The following is a 22777-nucleotide window of genomic DNA, read 5'->3' on the forward strand; positions in this document are numbered from 1 at the left end:
GTATTTGTCAAATTACAGTACAAGACAGCAACAATTGAATGCAATTTTCAGAGTATGATTTTCAGAAGAAATAGTAAATTATATGGTTAAATTACCACATAATTGATAGTCAAAATTACAATAACACAATAATGAAAGACGTAATTCCTGACTATAATTTGCGACAAAGAAAGTTCTTGATAGCTGTTGTAGATAAATTTCAAAAATTATAGGAACACAACAATGGGAGACATAATTTCTGACTATGGTTTGTGAGATGGAAAGTTCTTTATAACTAATGTAGATAAATCAAACACAAATATAGAACCTGATGAAATCCACATAGATCAAGAAATAGTAAAGTATGCGGCTGATTTACCACTGTGCAGGGTCAACGAAGGTCTAGTAAATCATGAGAATTTTGCACAATGAAGCCTGCTAGCTATAGAGCAATCGATCATCAAAAGTATATGTGTAATTGCAAGATCATGAACCAGCAAAAAGATATGGCTTTTTTTCTCCACCGGATTTTTTACACAAAAAAAGTCTCCATGGGCAGCATCTTAACTTCATCTCTAGTTGCAAACACAGCGTGCATCAGCAGCACCCACGTACCGCCCAAGAATGTGCCGTCCGGACATGCCGTTGCGCCGCCGCTAGGATCACCGTTCGCCAGGTCACCGCTGCTAGTCTGCTACCACCGACGTGGTGCCTTTCCCACCGCTAAGATCTGATTCTGCACCTCCAGCATCCACAAGAATATAATCGGCTACTAATCTAGAGAAATCGGCTGCTAATCCAAAGGGAATGAGATCGATAGTGAATTAGTACTACCAGAATGTCCAAACAGAAACAGAGAAAACGCAGAGTTTTACATGTCGCTGGCAGAGCATCTATGGCACACGCAAAATCAATAACCTGCAAAAGAAATGCCTTTTCTCCATTGTAACATATATACAGTAAACACATATTTTTAATCAGATTGTTGACACACAAAAGAAAAATGTGGCTGCCCAGATCTTCAGCACCGTTGGAGAATCTACGCAAAGAAATAGCATGCGCTAGCTTCACCCTTATTAGTTAATCTGCAAAATTTACATGCACAACATGCAAAATCGTGAGAGTACAAGCCGGCCATGGACGAGCAAAGAAAGGGCAGCTAGCAGCTCACGGTGCCTGAACGAAATGCAGGCGTCATGATGATACCTTCGACTACGGCCGTGCTGCCGTCCCTATTGTACATCTTCCCGTCCGCACACAGGCAAGCTGTAAGCCAGTAACCACGTTGTGGCGGATCATTTATCGCGCATGACCAATACGAATACTCAAGACCCGCCGATAAATGATTTCCTACGGGACGATATGCTTCTCAAAGTAACAGCTTCGCACCCCTGGTATGTGAATATCGTAAACTTCATGGTTTCAGGGTATATACCCCCGGGGGAAAGCAAAAAGAAGTTAGTGCACGAGAGCAGACGCCACCTATGGGATGCACCATATCTGTATCGAGTCTGTGCAGATGGGTTACACAGACATTGTGTACCTACGGCAGAAGGACAAAAGATCATAGAGAAATGCCATGCAGCACCATATGGAGGTCACTATGGTGTATTTCGCACTCAAGCGAAAATCTGGCAGAGCGGTTTCTATTGGCCATCCATGTTTGAAGATACAAAGAACTTCATCCACAGATGTCCAAACTGCCAGAGGCATGGAGGGATCACAGCTCGCGATTCAATGCCCCTGAACTACAATCTTCAGGTTGAACTTTTTGATGTCTGGGGTATTGATTACATGTGACCTTTTGTAAGATCCCAAGGATGCGAGTATATTCTAGTCGCCGTAGATTATGCCTCCAAATGGGTCGAAGCCATGCCATGCAGAGCCGCAGATGCAAAGCATGCCCGTAAGATGTTCCATGAGATTATCTTTCCAAGGTTTGGCACACCACGGATGGTAATCAGTGACGGAGGGTCACACTTCATTGACTCAGCCTTCCGGAACTTTCTCAAGGAACTAGGGACAAGGCACAACATTGCGACTCCATATCACCCTCAGACCAGCGGTCAAGCAGAAACATCTAACAAGCAAATTAAGAATATTCTGCAGAAGACCGTGAATGAGATGGGGAGGGGATGGAAGCTGAAATTACCGGATGCACTGTGGGCATACCGTACAGCATACAAGACACCCATTGGAATGTCACCCTATCAGCTTGTCTACAGGAAAACTTGCCACTTACCCGTAGAGCTAGAGCATAGAGCGCATTGGGCTATCCGGAAGTGGAACATGGATCTTAAAATAACCAGAGAATACCGAAAGCGTCAAATCTTAGAATTGGAAAAATGGAGAGACAAAGCTTATCATAGTGCCTCAATTTACAAAGAAAGAACCAAGAGATGGCACGATAAGAAATTGAAGCCTAAGAACTTCAATCCCGGAGACAAGGTATTACTCTTTAATTCTAGGGTCAAGTTATTTGGTCATGGGAAACTACGAAGCCAATGGCAAGGACCGTATCACGTCAGCGACACATCACCACATGGAGCCATCACGATACAAGATGACGATGGTAACGCCTATGAGGTAAATGGTCAACGACTCAAGTTTTTCCTAGACCATAAAAAAGCTCTTGATGAGGAGATAGACGTGATTGACTTAGTCGATCCCATACTTATATTCAAAAAGAGCCATATAGGCCAAAAGGGCAGGTGGGCCCATCCTATATCTCAAACACACAACCCCACCAGTTGACCCGCGCAAGCTGGGGCCCATTGGGGCCCAGCATGGGTTGGCCGACCTATAGGTCGGCCGAATCTGGGCCAACCCCAGTGAGGCCCAGCTTCGGGTCACGGCCTCCTTGACCCACCTAGAGTCCAAGTCCGCGAGGCGTGACGGCGTTTCGCGACGAGAAAAGGAGTCTCATACTCTTCTTCTTCTCTTTAGAAACCCTAAAACTCCATACCTTGTTTCCATCTATTCCCCAAAATCATCGATGGAAGACGTGGCGACCTTCGTGCAGCCCCTGGCCATGATCCCAGCTGAGGGGAACAGCGGAGGACCGGTGGGCGCCACCCTCTGGTCGGCCGACCTGCCTGGTCGGCCGACCAGGGGGCGTGACATCCAGCGCCCCCGCTCCACTGCACGTTCCCCTTCGCCTATCATGATTGCAAGATCCAGGGCACGAGCGCACAGTCCTTATGGAAGGCCGTCCAGAGAAGCTCCGGCCTCATCAAGGCCAATAGTACAGCAGCTCTTCAAAGATGGAGCGGCAACAGGATCACCAGTGCTACCTCAGACTGCATGGGTTGCTCCTGTGCCATAGAAGAGCGCTCCAGAGGCTGCACAGGGGGCAACCTCAACACGGACTTCAGACGCTCAGAGGAAGAACGCTGCCACCAGTCCTTCGCCAAAGAAGGCCAGATCTCAGTCGTCGCCTGCAAAGCCCAAGGACGACGTGACTTCAGAGGGACCCACCATCGCCGACCTCACCGTGATGGTCCAGCAGCTACGCCTGGAGAATAGGCGTCTCGAGAACCAGCTTGCGGAGAGGAAGATCGATGTGGGAGAGCTTCGGGATGACTTACGTCTTCTGCGGAGAGGGTTGAGCGCAAAGATGAAGCGCTTGTTTGAGGCTACGGGTCACAAGGACCTCTATTAGGAGTCACTTCCTAAGAAAGGTCGTTATCATAGATCTAGTTGGGCGCTAGTCTTAGTCGAGTCGTTTAGGTTTAGGTCAGTCTAGTCGCGCCCAGGTCTTTATTTCATCTAGATTTGTGAACTTTGGCTCCCCGGTGTTAAGGCCGGCAGAGCCTCATTATCTTTCATATTTGGTGTGTTTTGTCTATGATCGAAGAGCCGGTCGAAAACAAGTGTGGGGGCGAGATCCCATGATGCTACACATCCACGATCACATTCACACGTCACGTGCACCTTCCACTCCGACTCATGAGTTTGCACTACCTCACTTGTTTCCTCCCTTTAGCGTTTCTAAACATGAGCATATCTTTTCAAATTCTTAAAACTGTTTAAGAAATTTGCTAATAAGAGCTCTTGATAGATGCCTTTCATAAATTTTTTTCATGCTGCGCTTATGTTTGTGAACCATATTTTATAGGACCCATGATGCTTAGTTGTTGACTAACGTGACATGTCTGGTTTAAAGTTGTTTGTCTCTTTCATGTTGACCAGTCTGTGATTTTATTTATAAAAACGAAAACTAAGTTCTTGGTCTTATCCTTTATCCACCATGCTACCAGAGCCATATAAAAATCCCATGCTATGTCTCTTGGCTACATGATTGAGCTTGATCAAATTTTGTGACCCATCATGGTTCTGCTCTGTTTAAGCACTTGATTTAAGGTTTTATGTTCAGATAAATCTTGTGCTCCTTAAATACTGTCTGACAATGTTATTCGAAAAAAAAGAAAAAGAGAGAGGGATGAAAAGATGGCATGCCAAAGAAGCATGACCCAAAAAAAAAGAGAGAGAGAAAAGATGGCATGCCAAAGAAGCATGACCCAGCAAATAAAACCAGACATGAAAAGGGGCATGTATTTATCTGTGCACTAACCTGATCAGTCGTAGATATGAGTACAAACCTGTGGATCCAATCTTTGATCTTGCAATAGATTTGGGCCAACCAGACGACATTCTACCTCATCCATCGAAACTCCACATATACCATCAGAGCCGGTGAGGTAAAATAAGGATAAATGCTGTTAAGAGGCTACGAGCGACTCTGAGAGACCCATGGAGGAGAGTAAGACCATGAACAATCTTTTCTAAAAAAAATTCCCAAGTCTGGCAACATGACAGGATGACACTTGAAGCCAAGATCATTCCGTTCTTCAACAACTCAAGATATCATGATAGACACATTCAAGTTCATAAGTAAGAGCAAGGTATGAAATAACTTTTGTGCCTGATATTCTATCAGGAAGCTACCGGCTCACCTCAGTCCTGACCTTTGCTCGGGACGAGCAAAGGGCCAAGTGTGGGGGATCTTGTTGACGGTCATTAACGACCAATTTTGACCGTCAACTCCTGCACAAAAAGGAATAAAAATGTGGAATAAATGCTAGCATAGATTTATTTATTAACAAATTCCACATATGGTGCTTGAGAATGTGTGCAGGTGGTTTTGAACTAATTTTGCAGGTTTCAAGCACACTTTGGCCCGACATAAAATCGTAGAAATTATCAAAGCACCGATTCAGGCTCAAATGGACTAAGTGTAGCCCAAGAAACCAGTTCAGACCACTCAAGACAGGCCAAGACCAACTGGGTTATGACAAGGAGGCCCAGGATAGCCTGTTGGATGAAGCTGGGGGCGGTTGGCCCACCTAGCAAGCCGACCAACCTACTGGTCAGCCGACCTGGCCCATGGGCCCCACCGCCTCATCCTCGACACATGGCACCTCCTCGCTGGTTGCTTAGGTCGGTTCCAGGAGCTTCAGCCCATGGCTCCCTCCTATAAATATAAGGGGTGAGGGTAGAGGAATGGACACACACATCACACCCTCTCAACTCACCTTTCTCCCTTGGAGTTTGAGGCCTTCATCCTAGATGCTTAGGTAGACTAGGAGGTGTAGAAGAAGAGGAGGAGAGTGAGGAGGAGTCGGGGGAAGTGCCGGGTCTCTCGGCACTTTTCTCCGCTTGTACCTCGACGGATGCTTATTCGGTTGTAAGTGTTCGAGACTTTGTTTGTTTACTTGGAATTAGGGTTTAGATCGCAAGTTATTATCTCTGCCTTATATTAGTTGATGTGTATACTAGCGAGTAGCATTTGATCTTAGCTTAAGACCCCGGATAGAAAAGGGTAGTCTTGGCCAGGGCTAAGGTTAGTAGGGAAAGGCGTAGACGTGGTGTCTAGGCTGGACTATACCACTCAGTTGTCTGATAGTCCCACAGTTTGTAGATGTAGCCGGCAGGTGGTGACAGCCCTGTTCGAGCCTTTTAGTAATCCTCCACGTTCGAATATCAGATAGAGCACATATTGGAACTACCGGTTTGCATAAGTTGGTCGATACATTTAGCTCGAAGTATAACGGCGACGTGATCTCTTCTTCTAGGCATAGATACTAGATATAGAAAGTCTTCTCTTCAGTCTTCTCCACACCGGCGCGTGTGTCCTTGGATGAGCCTGAACCTGTAGATAGCGTACTCACGTTCCTCAGTGGATACGATACCCTAGAATACTCTTGGGTGAAAGCTACAGCGGTATCCGTGCGCTTGCGGATTTTATTCGTGACGTTGCAAAATACCAACACTGCTCGCGAGGCCCAGCGTGTCGTTGCACAGGCCATGGCGTCTGACGTGTGCTAGTCTGGCGCCTGGTGGTGGAGAAGGAGCAGGAGGGAGTGGTAGTGTCGCCGGAATTTGTCCCGCTCTTCGGTCGCGGAGGCCACGAGGGCGGCGAGCCGCGCGGCCTCCGACTCCATGCGTCGGAGCTCCGCCTGGAGAGCACCTGTTGGGGGCACAAGAAGGGGAAAGAAGGGGAAGGATGAGAGCGACGAAGGGGAAGGAGTGGGATGTCGCGTGGGGGCATAAGAAGGGGAAAGAAGGGGAAGGAGTGGGATGACGCGTGGGTGCCACGCGTCAGATCAGATTTTTTTTAGTAGATCAGAGGGATGAATGGAGAGCCTCTTGGATCTCCCACCCTTTGGCTAGTTTTTTATTCTTTTACGTAATCATTTAACAATGATTTTTTTAATCTCTTGGAGTTAGGTCTTAGGTAGCCCCAAAGTAGCCCAAATTAGCCTAAGCTGCCTATGTGGCATGCCATAATGGTGCACACGTGCCTATGGGAGTATGAAGCCTTTATTATATTCTATTTTCTTTTGTAGTTACCCCCCTGAAGACATGTACAACACTTCCATCTCTAAAATTCACCTGCCATTTAAGACCCTCGTTTCTTCACGGACAAGAATACATAATTAATGAAAATAGTTATTATCTGAAGCTTTTAGAACTTCTTTTCTAGAGGTTTAGGTATTTCATTCGAGTTCCTTGCATCCTAATATATATCTAGAGTTTTCCTGATTTTTTTTGCAGGTGTTTGGGCACCACGGTGGTATGCCACGTGGCCAACCATTCTGATTTGGACCCTTTTTATGCAATTTAGAAAACAAAATTAGAGACCAATCAAGAAATTCACTCGTAAATTAATCTGGGTAATTGGCATAGAGATACACCTCAGGGGCAGCATAACTTGAGGTCCCACTCCTAGTATTCAGAAATTGACCATCTTGCATGATGTTGCTGAACCCAAAATTCGCTATCTTGATGTTGTACTCCGAATCCAACAACAAGTTCTCAAGATTTAAATCACAATGGACCACCTTGTTTCTGTAGCAATACTCCACTCCACATATGATCTGATTTGACCAAATTAAAAAAATTAATGACAAAGAAGGAGAATAAAATAAACTGTGGAAGCACAATTTGATTGTTCCTTCTGTAACACACTATTTACTGTCTCACCAAGACTCTGCCAAAATGTTCAGATTTGGCAATTTACTGTCCATTGTTCCTATTGTAACACACTATTTACTGTCTCACCAAGACTCTGTCAAAATGATCAGATTTGGCAATTTACTGTCCAAGGATTTAAAAGGGGTTTATCAAAATAAAACCTATTTAGGTGTGCATGGATACTAAAACTTCCTATCTTTTAAAAAAGTTTACCTGCCTAAAAATCCGGCGAGCCTCATCCTCCTGCAGTCTTCCTTTTAAGATAACGTAATCCAGAAGTTCCCCGTTCTCGCAGTATTCCATTACAACGTAAAAGGCTTCAAAGGTTTCTATGACATCGTGAAGTTTGATGACTCTGAGACTAGCGAAGGATCTTAAAATCCCGATTTCTTTAGTCACTGCATAAAAGTAAATATCTAAGGATCACATTGGTAGTATAAGGTTACTATTGGCTTTTAACCAGGATCAACCAACAGAAAAACTAACACGCATGCACTTACTCAAAAATTTCTTAGAGCTGCACAAAACAAGTCCTACAGCAGAGCACCTAGTTAATTTCACGACGCTATAGCTTGTTCAAACATTAACTGGTTTCTAAGTCCACATTTACCTTGATGTATGACGAGCTCGGTGTGATATCCGGGCCCTGGGCTTAATAGGATTGATATAATACTCATGTCAACAAGTTGCAACTTCTTTTTCGGAAGCCGATCTCGAAACAAACTCTAAAGTTAAGCATGCTTGGCCTGGAGCAATTTCGGGATGGGTGACTGACCGGGAAGTTCTTCCCGGGTGCGCACGAGTGTTCGAAAGAACTCCAAAGTTAAGCGTGCTTGGTCTGGAGCAATTTCGGGATGGGTGACCGACCGGGAAGTTCTTTCCGGATGCGCACGAGTGAGGACAAAGTGCGCAGAAAAGACTTGTGTTGGTATGTGAGGGTAGTCTATGTCCTATAAAGCTGCCAGATGTAGATGCGCACGAGTGAGGACAAAGTGCGCAGAAAAGACTTGTGTTGGTATGTGAGGGTAGTCTATGTCCTATAAAGCTGCCAGATGTAAGCGGGTCCGGCCTCGGGGAGGCGGGACGTGCAGAAAATACTTGTGTTGGTCTGTGAGGGTAGTCGTCTGGAGCAATTTCGGGATGGGTGACCAACCGGGAAGTTCTTTCCGGATGCGCACAAGTGAGCACAAAGTACGCAGAAAAGACTTGTGTTGGTCTGTGAGGGTAGTCTATGTCCTATAAAGCTGCCAGATATAAGCGGGTCCGGCCTCGGGGAGGCGGGACGTGCAGAAAAGACTTGTGTTGGTCTGTGAGGGTAGTCTATATCCTATAAAGCTGCCAGATGTAAGCGGGTCCGGGGCCTCGGGGAGGCGGGACGTGCAGAAAAGACTTGTGTTGGTCTGTGAGGGTAGTCTATGTCCTATAAAGCTGCCAGATGTAAGCGGGTCCGGCCTCGGGGAGGCGAGACGTTACAGAATGGTATCAGAGCCGACTCTCGCGGTTTCACGGGCACGTACGGGCGTAAGTGCACGGGCATGAGCACGGGCGCGTGTGGGCACAGATGCCACCGGCATGTGGACGGGCGCGTGGCGGGTCAGTGCGCGGGCATCTGGGATGCGCCGTTGGCACTGGACGCACGGACGTGACACAGGGACCGTTAGCACTGGACACACGAACGTCGCACATGGGTCGTTGCCACTGGACGTACGAGACGTGACTAAGAGAGGACGTTCCTGTCTTGGGATTGACCAACGTCGTCGGTCTCTTAAGGGGGTGGGTATGTGATATCTCGGCCCAGGGCTTAATAGGATTGATATAATACTTATGTCAACAAGTTGCAACTTCTTTTTCGGAAGCCGATTTCGAAAGAACTCCAAAGTTAAGCGTGCTTGGACTGGAGCAATTTCGGGATGGGTGACCGACCAGGAATTTCTTCCTGGGTGCGCACGAGTGAGGACAAATTGCGCAGAAAAGACTTGTGTTGGTCTGTGAGGGTAGTCTATGTCCTATAAAACTGCCAGATGTAAGCGGGTCCGGCCTCGGAGAGGCGGGTCGTTACACTCGGATACTCGGTCGCTTGTTGGTAGTAGGAAGGGTAGTGTAGGTTGCACGTAGTTTTCTTAGTTGTAGGTAACAGGTTGTACCATTTTTAGGACTAGTTTTACTTATAAATTTGGCTGAGTCTCTCTTCTTCCTTCTAAGGACAAGTACAATGGTGCAGACAGCTGCTTTCTCTTTGGCACAAACAAATGAACAAGTTAAGTGGAACTGTGGAAGTACAGAGTTCTAAACTTTTTCCATGGCATCTCTGGGATCATATAACCCTATTGTAAAAATTTCATCACTAGCCTAAACATAAAACATAATGAACGAGATCTATGAAATTAAAGCCTCGAACACGATTTAAGCAAGAACTATAGCTAGGGGTGGATCTGACCCTGCAATTATTACACAAAGATGACCATTCATAGTCAAGATTAAGTTCCAAAAATCACCTACGGTACTACTTTAGAACATGAGATACAATTATATGCTCTTTTTTACTAATCTTTAACCTAGAGAAAAATGAAGTAGAATTTAAACATGAGCATCTAAAAAATGTAGGTTTTGTTCAAAGGATTTCAAAACATTTCATTTTGAATTCTTTTTATTTTTCTATGTATTTATACAATTTTTGCAAGTTCACTGATTTGAGTTTGAGGAATAAAGTTTTAGTTTACAACTAGGTCCCTGAGTTCTTGCGTGCAAGTACCTAGAAAGATCTAGGCGATTGCAATGTGGCGTCTTGCTAGAGCTGGGCGGTGGGAGGGGTTGGCTAGCGGCGAGGTCTGGCTGGGGCGCACCAGGGGGTCGCTGCGCACCTAGGGAGAGGCTTGGTTAGGTCTGGGGCAAGCTGGAGGTGGGGGCGCGGTGCGAGCAGGGGTCGACGGTGGTGGCAGGTTGGATTCCGACGAGAAAGAGGCTGCAGGAACAGGTTAAGGAGGACTAGTGGGCCGAGGGGAAGTGGTTCTGGGGGTTAGCTTTGATTGGGACGAGCTCAGGTGGCGGCTCGATGGCGATGTGGTGGCTGGCTGCAATGGTGGCCGCCGTGAGCTGCTCAGCCGTGAGCTGCTCAGGCGTGAGCAAAGGGGAGGCCGTGGCCTCTTTCGCGGGTGAGGAAGGCACGAACTTTGGGTGCCAAACAAATCCCCTCACACCCTTTGCCTCTGCTGTCTTCTCGCGCATGCCGTTCAACGGCCTGGTTCCTCATCGATTCGCCTGGGAGCACGAGAAGCCGTAGACGAACAAGCCAACAGGTGGGCAGTAACTGCAGGTAGTAGAGGGTTCTTTTTTGCAATAATTAGTTGCATGCCTAATTGTTGGTTTTTAGCTCATTATAATAGTTAGTTCATTATATTGTTTTGTAATGGCCAACATCAGGTGGGCAGTAACTGCAGGTCGTGGAGGGTTTTTCCTTCCCTTATTGTTGATTTTGAGCTGGTCTTAGGATTGAATCCTCCTCCTCTCTAATTTTTAGGAGTTGTGTAGACCGGTGGTGCACATGAATCTTGGTTAATACTTTTTGAAGAATATAGTGTATATTTTTTATATTCCATTCCCTTTGTACTATCGAATCTTCTCCTATTCTGCTTGGACTTCGCTTGTTGAAGCCAACAGGCTGATCAGTTGAATCAGTTCAACAGCTAGCCGTTCAAATCGATCAGCTGTGGCAAGGAGCATTGTAACGGCCGTGATCCGTTACAGACCTTGTTGCCACAGCTGATCTCTCTTTGTTAGTCTTCTCTATAGGAACTACTATAGAAACTATGCATTGGAAAGCTCTAAGTGAAGGTTAATTGCACTCAGGTCTCCTAAAATCAAACATTAGAAACCATACATTGGAACTGCCGCCCTTAGGCCAGTCTCAGTGGGTGTTTCATGGCAACGAGAGAGGTGGTTTTGTTCTAGTGCTAAACTAAAATGTCAATCTTGTTAACTAAACGGTGACACCATGCGTAGTTTGGAGTTCCGTGACCCTTCCATGTTGGTACAAAAGGTAATCCATCCCTTCAACATTTTGCACACCTCTCAAATTGTTAGTGGACCCACATGTAAACAATTTTTTCTCCTAGCCTCCGTCGTCATCCTCATTCTTTTGTTCATATATTTGTCCATCAGCTTAGTATAGATATGTGATATATGTATGAAAATACAGTCGGGAACATATCTGGTGGAAACCACTATTTTTCGTGAAAACCCGTGCAAACTATGACAAAAAAGTCATCTAAATTCACCAAAAAACCACATATATAGACGATATGATGATACACAACCTTGTAAAATATCTTGTCCAAACTCGACTTTGTTTGTGAGATATAAAAATAACAAATTTTAAAGAAATTTGTTATTTTTATATCTCACAAACGAAGTCGAGTTTGGACAAGATATTTGACAAGATTGTGTCTCTTCATATCATTTACATGTGTAATTTTTTTTGGTGAATTTGGACAATTTTTGCTGTGGTTTACACGAGTTTTCATGAAGGTTGCGGTTTCCACCAGATACGTTGCCAATACAGTAAAGCTATTTGTAGACTAAGGACTCAGCATGCAGCATGCATGTATTATGCGCACCTTTCTCCTCCATTCCAATACTCTTCATCGTGTCGTCATCACGCTTGATAACCTTGACAGCAACTTTCTGACCAGTTAAATTGTTCGTGGCAACCTTGACTTTCCAAAATGATCCTAACTGAATTGTCCCACCGATTTTATAGCTTTCAAGCGTGCTGCTATGTCCCTCCATATAATCCTTTGCTACAAAGATCAAACATTACCTGTTACAGTAGTACACAAACGGACTTTAGTCCCCAAAATCCAGGACTAAAGAGTCTACAAGTTCAAAAATTTAATTTGCACAAGCACACTCAACCAAGCAGTGCGTGGGATTTAAACTCACAGCCTCTTGCCTCACACATATCTTCCTTATCACGATACCTACACAACACATATGACTCTATACAAGATGCTTTCCTTTTAGACTAACATGCGGAGGATCCTTTAGTGATAACCCGAACCTAGATTAAAGACCTCGCCAGCCTCCTAGCCATTGGATCCGAGACTAATGCATAGATTAGTCCTAGGATGAAATATGGACGAGAGTATTGTTTAAGACTGATATGCTATTTTGTAGAAGTGTTAGCCCATCTTACCGGAATGATAAAATGCTAAGGATGTTTCTGATTTTTAAAAACTGTTTAGGATGTTTGGTAGGACTAGAAGATAGTAATATCATATTATTGTACATAACAATGTGTTTATCTAACCTTGTTGGATTCCACAACAAAATCACTCACCTCAATTAAGGTCAAAGTCTGGATAACCCTTAACGGTCTTTTGGTTCAATTTGATCTCTAAACTATGTTATTTAGTTCAATTTACCTCCTGATACAATTTATGTACTCCCAATTCAACAAATTGAGTACTCTCATGGTACAATGACTTAATTTTGTTTATCCCTCCGTTGTCTTCTGTGATGAAAATGGACAAAAAAAGATAAATTAAGGAGAACAGAATATATTGTCAATTGTACTAGGCAACTATGGCAAGGTGAAATCATTGAGTTAACACCAGAGGAAGATACATGATGCATTCATCATCCTAGGTTTGTCTTTATTCCGATGCCCTCACGAATACAGCATCAGCATTTGTGATAGGAACCTTTAGATGTGCTAATGGTTATCTCTTCTGTAGTTTCATTTCAGATATTTGGGCAGGTTCCCGAGTATTCAATTGTGTCGTGGTCTCATTCGCATGATTTTAATGCATGCACATACATGACTTGTCAAATGTTTGATTAACTAAGGTCTATCTAGGGAACGGGTGTGTGCTGCATTACTAGAAGATTGAATCTGTATGCAATATTGCCTCGATTCAATGTATTTTTTCTCTGCTGCAATGCTTAAAATTTTCGGTGTGAAAGATGTCCTTTTGGAGCTTTTCTGTTTCTGAATTAGCAAGCTTTAATATCTACATCATGAGATATCTACCTATCTCAACCATCGAATTTTTTTTTGTGTTTTGTTCTTCTTGCAGGTGTTTTGAGTTGTAGGTCCTGTGTTGAGCAGAGGCCCCTTTTTTTTTGCATTTGGATGTTTCAGACTTCACAAACTGAAGTTGAACTTCTTGTCATTTCAGCATTCAAAGCCATTGGAATATTTTTGACAATGCAAACAACCAATATTTGTGGTGGTTCTCCAGACTTATTGATCAGTAAGCATTGCTTGTGCCACTGACTTATTTATCATGCTCCATTCTGTAGGCCTCTTACCATTCCTTATATGAATAAATATATCTATTTTCCCAGATTAATTGGAATTTTACTTGTAAATGAAGTATTCCTCTTGGTTTAGCAATATGTTAGCATGAGCTTTTTTGGGAGGTGGTGGGGGCCATGTGAGCTCTGACCAGTGATATATCATTAGCATTTTTTTCTAAAATTCTGAACAATGGCCATTTACTTTCTGTTTGTAGGTTCATGTCTTTCATGGCCATTTAGCTGGAATTCGAATGACTCTGACAGTGTATGCTAAGTCAACCAACTAATTGGTTAACCACTTTCAGTTAATGCACCCGTGGCATTAGCACGGGCACACTTTCTGAAGATTTGTTGCAATTTCATGGTAGCAGGCCTATCCATGTTGCCTAAATGTTCATTAGTTTGTGATCTGTAGGAACATGTAATTTGACCCTTTTGCTTTATGGTCTTCCTCATGCATATCGGTATGAGCAACAAGCTGCCACCCAAGTCTGTCAATGCTCGAGCTCGGCAGGGCAATCTCAGTCACATGCACCGAGCAACCTGTGGTGTACACTGTCTCCCTCCTGGAGGGCTCATTCTGTGCTGTTCTTCAGGGGAATGCTAATGATGAGCTGGAGATCTGCTTGGAGAGTGGTAACTAAGGCAACCATATATAAATATCACTTATTTGACTTGGTACAGTGTCATGTGATATAATAGTGTTTTTTGTCACCATAATTCAGGTGATCCAGATGTGGAATCCTTTAAAGGCACCCATCTTGTTTTCATCGGTGCTGGATGGGATCCATTTGAAGTTATCACAAATTCAATGAAGTAAGTCAATGCCATCTCTGATAAACATCATTATTTTAATCCACTATTTTGTGTGTTTCATTTCGTTTATGTTTCTAATTCAATTTGCTAGCCACTTTCTTTAAATGCATAGCTTGCTATGTGAAATAACATCAATCAACTTGCTGCAGAGCTGTTGAGAGGCACTTGCAGACGTTTTGTCACATGGAAAAGGAAAAGGTAGTGAGATGTTTCTTGAAGAAATGGTATCTGCATTTTTTATTTCTGTTTGTTTCAGAGTTCTGAACGTTCAACTTGCTGTAGATGCCAGACATTCAAAACTGGTTTGGTTGGTGCACATGGGATGCATTTTACACCAACGTACTGCTGAAGGAGTGAGAGGGATTACAGAGGTCTTTACTGATCTTACAACGTATCCTCAAATACTAAATTCTACCATATTATTGTTCAATAATTCTACCACATTATCAGTGTACCGAGACACCCAATATATCTTTTTCTTTACTTTCAGCTTTCAAAAAGGTGGAGTTTCTCCTGAGTGTGTCAGAATTGACGACGGCTGGCAATCAGTCGGTATGGATCCTGTGGGAATTGCATGCTTAACTGATAACTCAGCCAAGTAAGAAGTAAACCTACTATGCTTTGCCAGCCATACTTGATTTCTGTACAAAGTCTAGGGAGTTTGAGTTCAGTCAGTCAAGTAAGAAGGAAACCTATTATGCTTTGCTAGCTATACTTGATTTCTGTACAAAGTCTAGGGAGTTTGAGTTCAGGTTCTGAACTTTGCCTGTTCTATCTATCAGCTTTGCAAACAGGTTGACTCATATTAAGGAGAACCACAAGTTTCAGAAAAATTGGAGGGAGGGTCACAGGGAAGACGATCCAACAAAAGGCCTCGCACATATTGTCAATGAAATTAATGGAAAACATGAGCTGAAGTATGTCACCATTCGATAATTTGTTGTCTTATTCAGTTTAGAAATGACAAATTTTTATGTCAAATAATTCAGCTATGTGTACCTGTGGCACGCAATAACTGGATACTGGGATGGAGTCAGGCCATGTGTTGTTGGAATGGAGCACTATGAATCAAAGATGCAGCACCCTATGTTATCGCCTGGAGTTCAGAAAAACGAACCCTGTGCTTGGTGGTGGGTGCAATCACCTGATATTGCAGTTTTTAACACACTTCTATTCTTGCTGCAGTTCAAAAAGGAGCGCAGTTGTGAGAGCATCATATAATTTCTACCCGGCTTCCCATACTATACACATTGCATCTATCGCCTATAACACTGTCTTTGTTGGAGAATTCATGCAACCTAATTCATATCATAAGATGGCGCCCAAATTCGTCTAAATTTACTAAATTGAAAACCTGCCTTATTCCTAACATAAGATTGCGTCTAAATTAGAAGTCTTGATGCAACTTAAATATTTAGTAGTCTTGATGCAACTTAAATATTCTTAACTATAATTGTTCTTTAAACACGTACTTGTGGCACGTGCATCTCCACAAGTATATATTATTTTCAACATTAATTTTTGTATATTTTTGTATGATAAAGGTTAACTTACTATTAAATATCATACCTTAAAAAAATAATGATTAAAAGTTCTTTCTATATTTTTCTAGAATATGTTATGATGTCAGCTATCAAACTGCAAAATTTTAACCCAGGACTTCATCTGTGCATATATAAATAAAAAGATAAATCTTATTAAGGTGTAATTGGACCAAATGACATAGTTTAAGGGGTAAATTGAACTAAGAAATAGTTTACGGAGTTATCTAGACTTTGACGATACTTAAGGGAGTAATCTAGACTTTTTCCTTGATTAGCCTTTTCAATTTATTTTAACATATGGTGCTTTGAATTGTGAAAAGTGTTAATTCGTTATCTATAGTCAAAAATAGTATTTAACATAAAAGATTAAAGATACTATTTGATATATACACTCTACACAATCTTCAAACATAGTCTATGTAGTAATTTCCAATCTTAAAAACTCATTTGTACTGATGTGAATTTTGCCCATTTAGAATTAACTATATTTGCTTGCGATCTAGAAAGATTTTTTTTTTTGTAGATGTATGTACATGTTTGATAAAACTTTTCAGTTTTTCTGTTCAAGGACTTCCTACGTATTTGCTCTGTTTTGAAAACAAAAATAGAACCAGCATGAAACGACTTGCTGCAGATAGCTCCACTATTCCAGCTTTGCTTGCACAGTAACAAATAAGATTAAAAGCTCTTCGTGCGGTAACAAATACTCCTACAGTTAATCACTCGACTTCAACCAACAGAGACCGATTAAATAAGATAGGATGCTACGCACATCGACGATACGATTTCAGAAGATAATTAATACAATTAATAACTTCCAGCTCGATCAGAATATTAGAATAGGGACTTGAAGCATGAAAGGGATCATTTAATGATAACAAGTATGATCGAACAAACTAGCCTTGATCTGCCGGTACAACACTTGCAATTGGCGTCGGGCCGTCCCTGGCGTCCGGGGAGCTGGCTGCCGGGACAACACTTGCAATTGGCGTCGGGCCGTCCCTGGCGTCCGGGGAGCTGGCGGCGCGCAGTGGCCGGACGGAGACACACGGAGAAACGATGTGCTTCTGGCAAGGCAATAATGAAGAGAGAAGGAAATGATAGAAGAGGGAATCAATCGGCCATATTGCCAGCCGCTATTCAGGCCGGCCAGCCGGCGCTCGCCGGCACAGGCTGTAGGCTGGTTAAACATATAGTGATACAATAGCTGTTCCAATCATCTCAAATGCATTGTACCTGTATAAATATAAAATATGCAACAAGACAAAATATATCGGGAATGTACGGAAATGATAGGTACTCCGGATAGGAATAAAACCCAGGCAGCTTTTTATTAGAAAGGGATCGGATTTCATTAAAAAATAACCTCTTTTACAACTGATACCTCAACATAAAATAAAATTACATTGAAGCACACCACTAGATCTCTATCCTTCATCTTCCTTGCAACCGGCGCCGTCCACTGCTTCAGGAAACTCTATCGCCATGGAACAACACCAGATCCGAACAGAACCGCAGTTCCCACCAACAAAAGACTCCACAGATGTGGAGGCCGCAAAAGAGGTGCTGTATGCTCAACCGTTGTAGGGAGTAAAGGGTGCCGAAAACACATCGACCATATCTTCTGAAGGTTGAACCAAACATAAGATCCGCCATCGCCGTTAGCCATCACCAACGGCGGTGGCCAGAAGAGCAGATCCGCTGCTGCCAGCAAAAGCACCAGTATCCGGAAAGACAATTCCACCATAGGGAAAAACAGATCCAATCCCTCCTGAAAGAAGATTAGGCCAACGTACCTCGATCCCTCAACGAAGAACATGGCGTCTCCGAAGAAAACGACACATCCCCTAGAGAAGATCCAATACGACATAGAAAGCCAGATCGAAAACATCGAAAAGACGATCCAAGACTTAACCTAATTAATCTGGAGGAAAGGAAAATTATTGGAAAAAACCTAATAATGAATTAGATCTTTAGGGGATGGACCCCGCCTCCCCTACCACCGGCTAGGTGGCCAGAGACTAGGGGCGACGGGGGCCAGAGGAGGCGACGATGGCGGGCGGCAGGCGCGGCACAGAAGGCGACCGCCCGAGTCGCCCCTAGGGCGACGCGGGGGACGAGGTGAAGAAAATCTAACTGTGCCCTGCCCTAAACCTAGGCAGCTTTGTGCATTCCGCTGTGCCCATTTTGGGGGAGTGCTCACCGCTACAAATCTTCATACTCGTCGCTGGCGTTAATGCCAGCCACATTTTAAACCGGTACTAACGCATGAGTTTAGTACCGGTCCTACTGAACAGTGCCTTGGGGAGCCAATCAGTACTGGCTGAAGGTACCAACCAGTACTAACATAGGTCTGCCGACAACGGCAAGATTCTTTGGAAACAATTTAGTACCGGTTGGTGGCTAACTAGACTAAAGTGGCGGATTGCTAATCTCTTGTACAATTATTTTGTACCGATGGTTCGAATCCCTCTCTTTCCGCCCCTTCGGATCATTTGAGACTTTCGAATTGTAAGGAATTCGGACACCTGGATTTTCTCATAGATAAATGTACGAAATAAATCCAATTTGTAAGAAAAAGATTTCCATTTTTTTGGATTTTTACTCCTCACGCCTAGAATTATGTCCTGAATCATTAGGTAAGAATCCAAAGATAAAGATGGAAACAAAGAATATATTATGTTCTAGGTCATTATATAAAGAGGAAAATAAAGAAATACTCCTCCAGCAAGTTCTATCAACATCATTTCAGAGAATTGCAGCCTCATAGGGTGGTTATCTGGATTTGGAAGTCCAAATGCGTCCTAAAAATCAAATTTTTTTCTTGGCTTCTCCTCGATGACAGGCTTAATACCAGGAATATCTTAAGGACAAGAAAGAAATTTCTAGAGCAAGGATATAACTGTGTTCTCTGCCATGATGGGACAGAAGAAACCTTGGAGCACTTATTTTTTTGATTGCCCCTCTGCTGTCAGTCGATGGTTTGCCCTGGGAATCACTTGGGAGGAGAATGCTAGTGTACATCAGGTCTTTTTATCTAAGCAAAGCTTTACAAAGCCCTTCTTCATGGAAATCCTTATGGTTGCTGCTTGGTGCATTTGGAATGAGCGTAATGCTCTCATTTTTAATGGAAAGATTCCCAACCTTGCCTCTTGGAAATCAGCTTTCAAGAAAGAATTGAAGGATCATTTTATTAAATTAAAGCCTGGCTTACACCACTCCAATCGTTGTTGGTTTAATGCGTTGTAATTTGTATCCCTGCCCCTCCCCCCTCTCTATCCTTCCCCCTCTTCTTCTACCTTTGCTTCTCCTTGCCTAACCCCTGGTTGGGCCTTTTTGTAAACTTGTTCTTCTTTTAATATATTTTCCTGCTGCCAGGGGGCTTTGCCCCACGGTTTTCGTTCAAAAAAAGAAGAAGAGGAAAATAAAGAGGATCCCAAAAATTTGAGAGTAAGCATTACATAAGCTCCAAGATTATTTTGGTTAAGGAATAGATTACCCATTTTTCCTTGCCGCACAGATCCACTAGGATGGTTTTTTATTTTGACACCTAAAAATGCAAAAAATTAATTCTTAAAAAAGTTTCAAGAATCTTTTTATAATAAGCACTCTTATCAATATAAAAAATTAGTTTAGGTATTGTGGGGGGTCCTAAAGGTACCTGCTCAATGTAACTGCAGGGGATAGAAAGGCGAATCCAAATTTATTGCTGCAGCTATACATTCAATGTTGAAGAATTTCAGTTTTAGAATTGAAGGTTCATAATATAAGACTTCTTGGCTCTTATCCATGTTTAATGGAATGAATACATTGGCAGACAGAGACAGTGAAGGTTTTATCGAAAACTTACAGAGGCTTACCAAAGAAATGCTAATAGAAAAAAAGAGTACAGGTATGACAGGCATAACATCCACGATTGGATTGAAAATGACATAAGCTTTGGGTAATATGGCGAAGAAAAAGCTATTCGGACAAAGAACAAAATTAAAATAGGTAAATGTTAAACTAAGTATATTAGGCATACCAAGTATTTCGTTCTCGTAGAAAAGATAATTGGATTTTGATTGAGTTATTTTTCTAAGGGAAAAAATCAAAAGAAAGGGAGGATTCAAAATCCTTTTTTCTTCATACTTTCCCAAACACAAAATACCTCCTTGTATTCGCATTCTCAAATGAGAATGGAAGAAATTCGACTTTCATATAATATCTTAATAGAATTCCATGTGATGATGAATGCATTTTTTGGATTCTATATTATCCACATGTCTGGAATCCTAGCAAGAAATAACCCTAAATTTATAGGTAATTGAAGTGGGATTGATGTCAGACCCGGGGCAGCGGGACTGCTTATAGGCATAGAATATTCTAGAGTAAGGGATAGCTCATGGATGTACCTTACCTCTCTTGTAACTATCCGAATAGGCATAAAACTAGCTGTAGTACAAAGGAAACTACCCGATTGTGTTGTAGTAGGACTCCAACTGTACTCGGCTAGAACTTTCCATATAACCCTGTACCCCCCGGATATATAAGGACGGGCAGGGTGTCCCTGAAAACATCAACACCTAAGGCAATACAAACAACCACACAGGACGTAGGGTATTACACAACTCGCGGCCCGAACCTGTCTAAATCTTTGTGTTCCTTGTACCATCGAGTTCCAGAGTAGTTGATCCCTACCTATAATCCTACTGCTAGGGGTATCCCTGAGCAGGCTTAGCAGTAAACACCGATAGCTGGCGCGCCAGGTAGGGGATTCGGCGAGTTCATTGGCGAATTCAATGTCCGGATCAAGCAATGCCAACAACGTGCCCGAGGGCACAACTCTCGTTTTCGGCTCCTAGGCTTGCACGGCTGATGGATCGGGCGGCTTCTCCAGTCACCTCGTCACGCCCAATTCGCCTGAGCTAAAAACCATCAACCAACCCGCTGAAATCTGCAAGACTGCAGAACTCGACGGAAAACAAGCTCCACTCGAGCTTAACTCGGATATCGCAGAAAATGTGTCGACTCCAACTCGAATCCACGAGTTAGCCGAGTCCGATACAAACTCTGATTCTGAAAATCTCCACTTTTCCGAAATCCTCGGAAAATACGTGACTTACCTCAAGTAAATCAAACGCCCCAAGATCGTCAACACGGAACTACTCGATGGAGTATTTCGGGTCTCACAATCGATAGAGGGGTGCATCAAGCTTGTAGAATCCGCTCCTTGCTCAACCGGCATACAGCAGAACCCAGAAACATTAAACCCACCACGAAAACGGTCAGGCGAGTTGTTTTCAGGGATCGATTGAGTAGATTCTAAGCTCATCAGCTGCATTAAGATGGCCGAAGCACTATGCAAAACAAGAAGCAAAACTCGGGAGGAGAAACCTATGGGAAACCCGAAGAGGCAAACCCCCGGCTTGTTCGGTTGGGACCGTCTCCCTCTGGGAAACCCCAGATTCCTTCACCGAGACCTGCTCACAAGTGGAGTCCTGAACCAACGGATATTTCTGATCCTCTATTCGATCAGGATTTCGACCAGTTCATGGAAAGCCATGACAACCTCGAACTATTCGACGATCTCAAGGATTGGTCAGACAACATCGACTTGTTTATGGATGCTATGGCCCATCCACCCCAGATGGCAGATGCTTTATGGGAATTAGTCAAGCTTAAAAAGGGGAAATCTAAAGCTCCTAAACAATCTAGCAAGTCGATCTTCGACAAACCCTGGATTAAAGAGCCAGAAGGATTAACTCCTACACAATTGTGGCTACATTGGATGAATGAGAATGCCCTCTGTGTAGAGATGGGCATCCCACTTCTCGCTCACCCAAAGCACACATATTCCAAAATCGGTGGCCTAACCGATTCCGACTCCGAGTACTTTTATGACCCGGAGGATGAACTGGATGACCTAATCCAGTTTAACAAGGAAGTCGAATCCAACTCAACTAAGGATTCCAAGTCCGATCAGGACTCCCTCCCAAACTTGGTCATATATGCAACACCGCAAGGACAGACTGTGCGCCTAGAGGAGACACACCCCCAAGTTCTCAAGGCTCTCAGCCCTCAGCCAATAGATCTCCCTTTCCAGCAAGGCACCCCGATAGACCCATCAGCAAGCAAACAAGACCAAGAAGTTCAGGATCTCTGCCATGAAATCCTCATGGTTCGCATATCTGAACTCCACGAATCAGAGGGTGATTCGATGGAACGTCTAAACCTCGATGACTTCAATTCTGAAGACTATGACGAGTACCTCTCCGACAACGTGGAAACTACTCCTCCTGCAGCCACAGAAGTCGAAGCTACTATCAAGCAAGACCCACCTGCACCTCCTCCAGCAGTCACAGTAACTGTCCAACTAAAAGAGCAGCCAGCAGCAGAAGACCTTTACGAGCATTGTCGCCTGCTTAATCAGAAAAGGGTGTTCAGGCGCCAGCGCGTCGCCAATCTCCAACAAAAACAGTAGGGTGACAACTACGACTACTCCAACTACGACTACTCCAACAGCGATCTTCGCAACATGATCAACATTGGTCGTGACGCACGCAACGTCATCATCTCAAGGAGAAAGGAGCACGAGGAAATAGAGGCATATAGCCCTTCTTCCAACTATCGCATCCCAGCACACGCCTCCGCATCCTTCAAGAAACGCAAGCCGGCAAGTGCCC

At 43.5% G+C, this 22777-nt stretch overlaps 2 protein-coding genes across 21 annotated transcripts; both read left to right on the top strand.

The window, feature by feature from the left end:
* Positions 1-1287: 1287 nt before the first annotated feature.
* LOC120678020 lies at positions 1288-3640 on the top strand. The gene is made up of 3 exons (XM_039959185.1): positions 1288-1386; positions 1993-2565; positions 3305-3640. Exons 1-3 carry the CDS (start codon positions 1288-1290, stop codon positions 3638-3640), a joined length of 1008 nt encoding a protein of 335 aa, XP_039815119.1.
* A 9253-nt stretch (positions 3641-12893) lies between these two features.
* LOC120678829 (probable galactinol--sucrose galactosyltransferase 1) lies at positions 12894-15827 on the top strand. 20 transcript variants are annotated; one of them, XR_005676837.1, is made up of 9 exons: positions 12894-13545; positions 13632-13706; positions 13968-14017; positions 14154-14388; positions 14478-14568; positions 14718-14766; positions 14851-14939; positions 15059-15166; positions 15351-15731. XR_005676837.1 is itself a non-coding variant. In XM_039960219.1 (5 exons), the coding sequence occupies exons 2-5, from the start codon at positions 14250-14252 to the stop codon at positions 14923-14925; spliced, it is 354 nt and encodes a 117-aa protein (XP_039816153.1). In that variant the 5' UTR covers positions 12894-13706; positions 13968-14249; the 3' UTR covers positions 14926-14944. The 20 variants fall into 20 exon arrangements, 1 of the variants encoding a protein (XP_039816153.1); XR_005676835.1 differs by having other exon boundaries at positions 14168-14388; XR_005676829.1 differs by having other exon boundaries at positions 12894-13098; positions 13530-13545; positions 13968-14388.
* The last annotated feature ends 6950 nt before the right edge of the window (positions 15828-22777 follow it).

The sequence above is a fragment of the Panicum virgatum genome, chromosome 6N (genome assembly GCF_016808335.1).
Source record: "Panicum virgatum strain AP13 chromosome 6N, P.virgatum_v5, whole genome shotgun sequence".
Lineage (NCBI taxonomy): Eukaryota > Viridiplantae > Streptophyta > Magnoliopsida > Poales > Poaceae > Panicum > Panicum virgatum.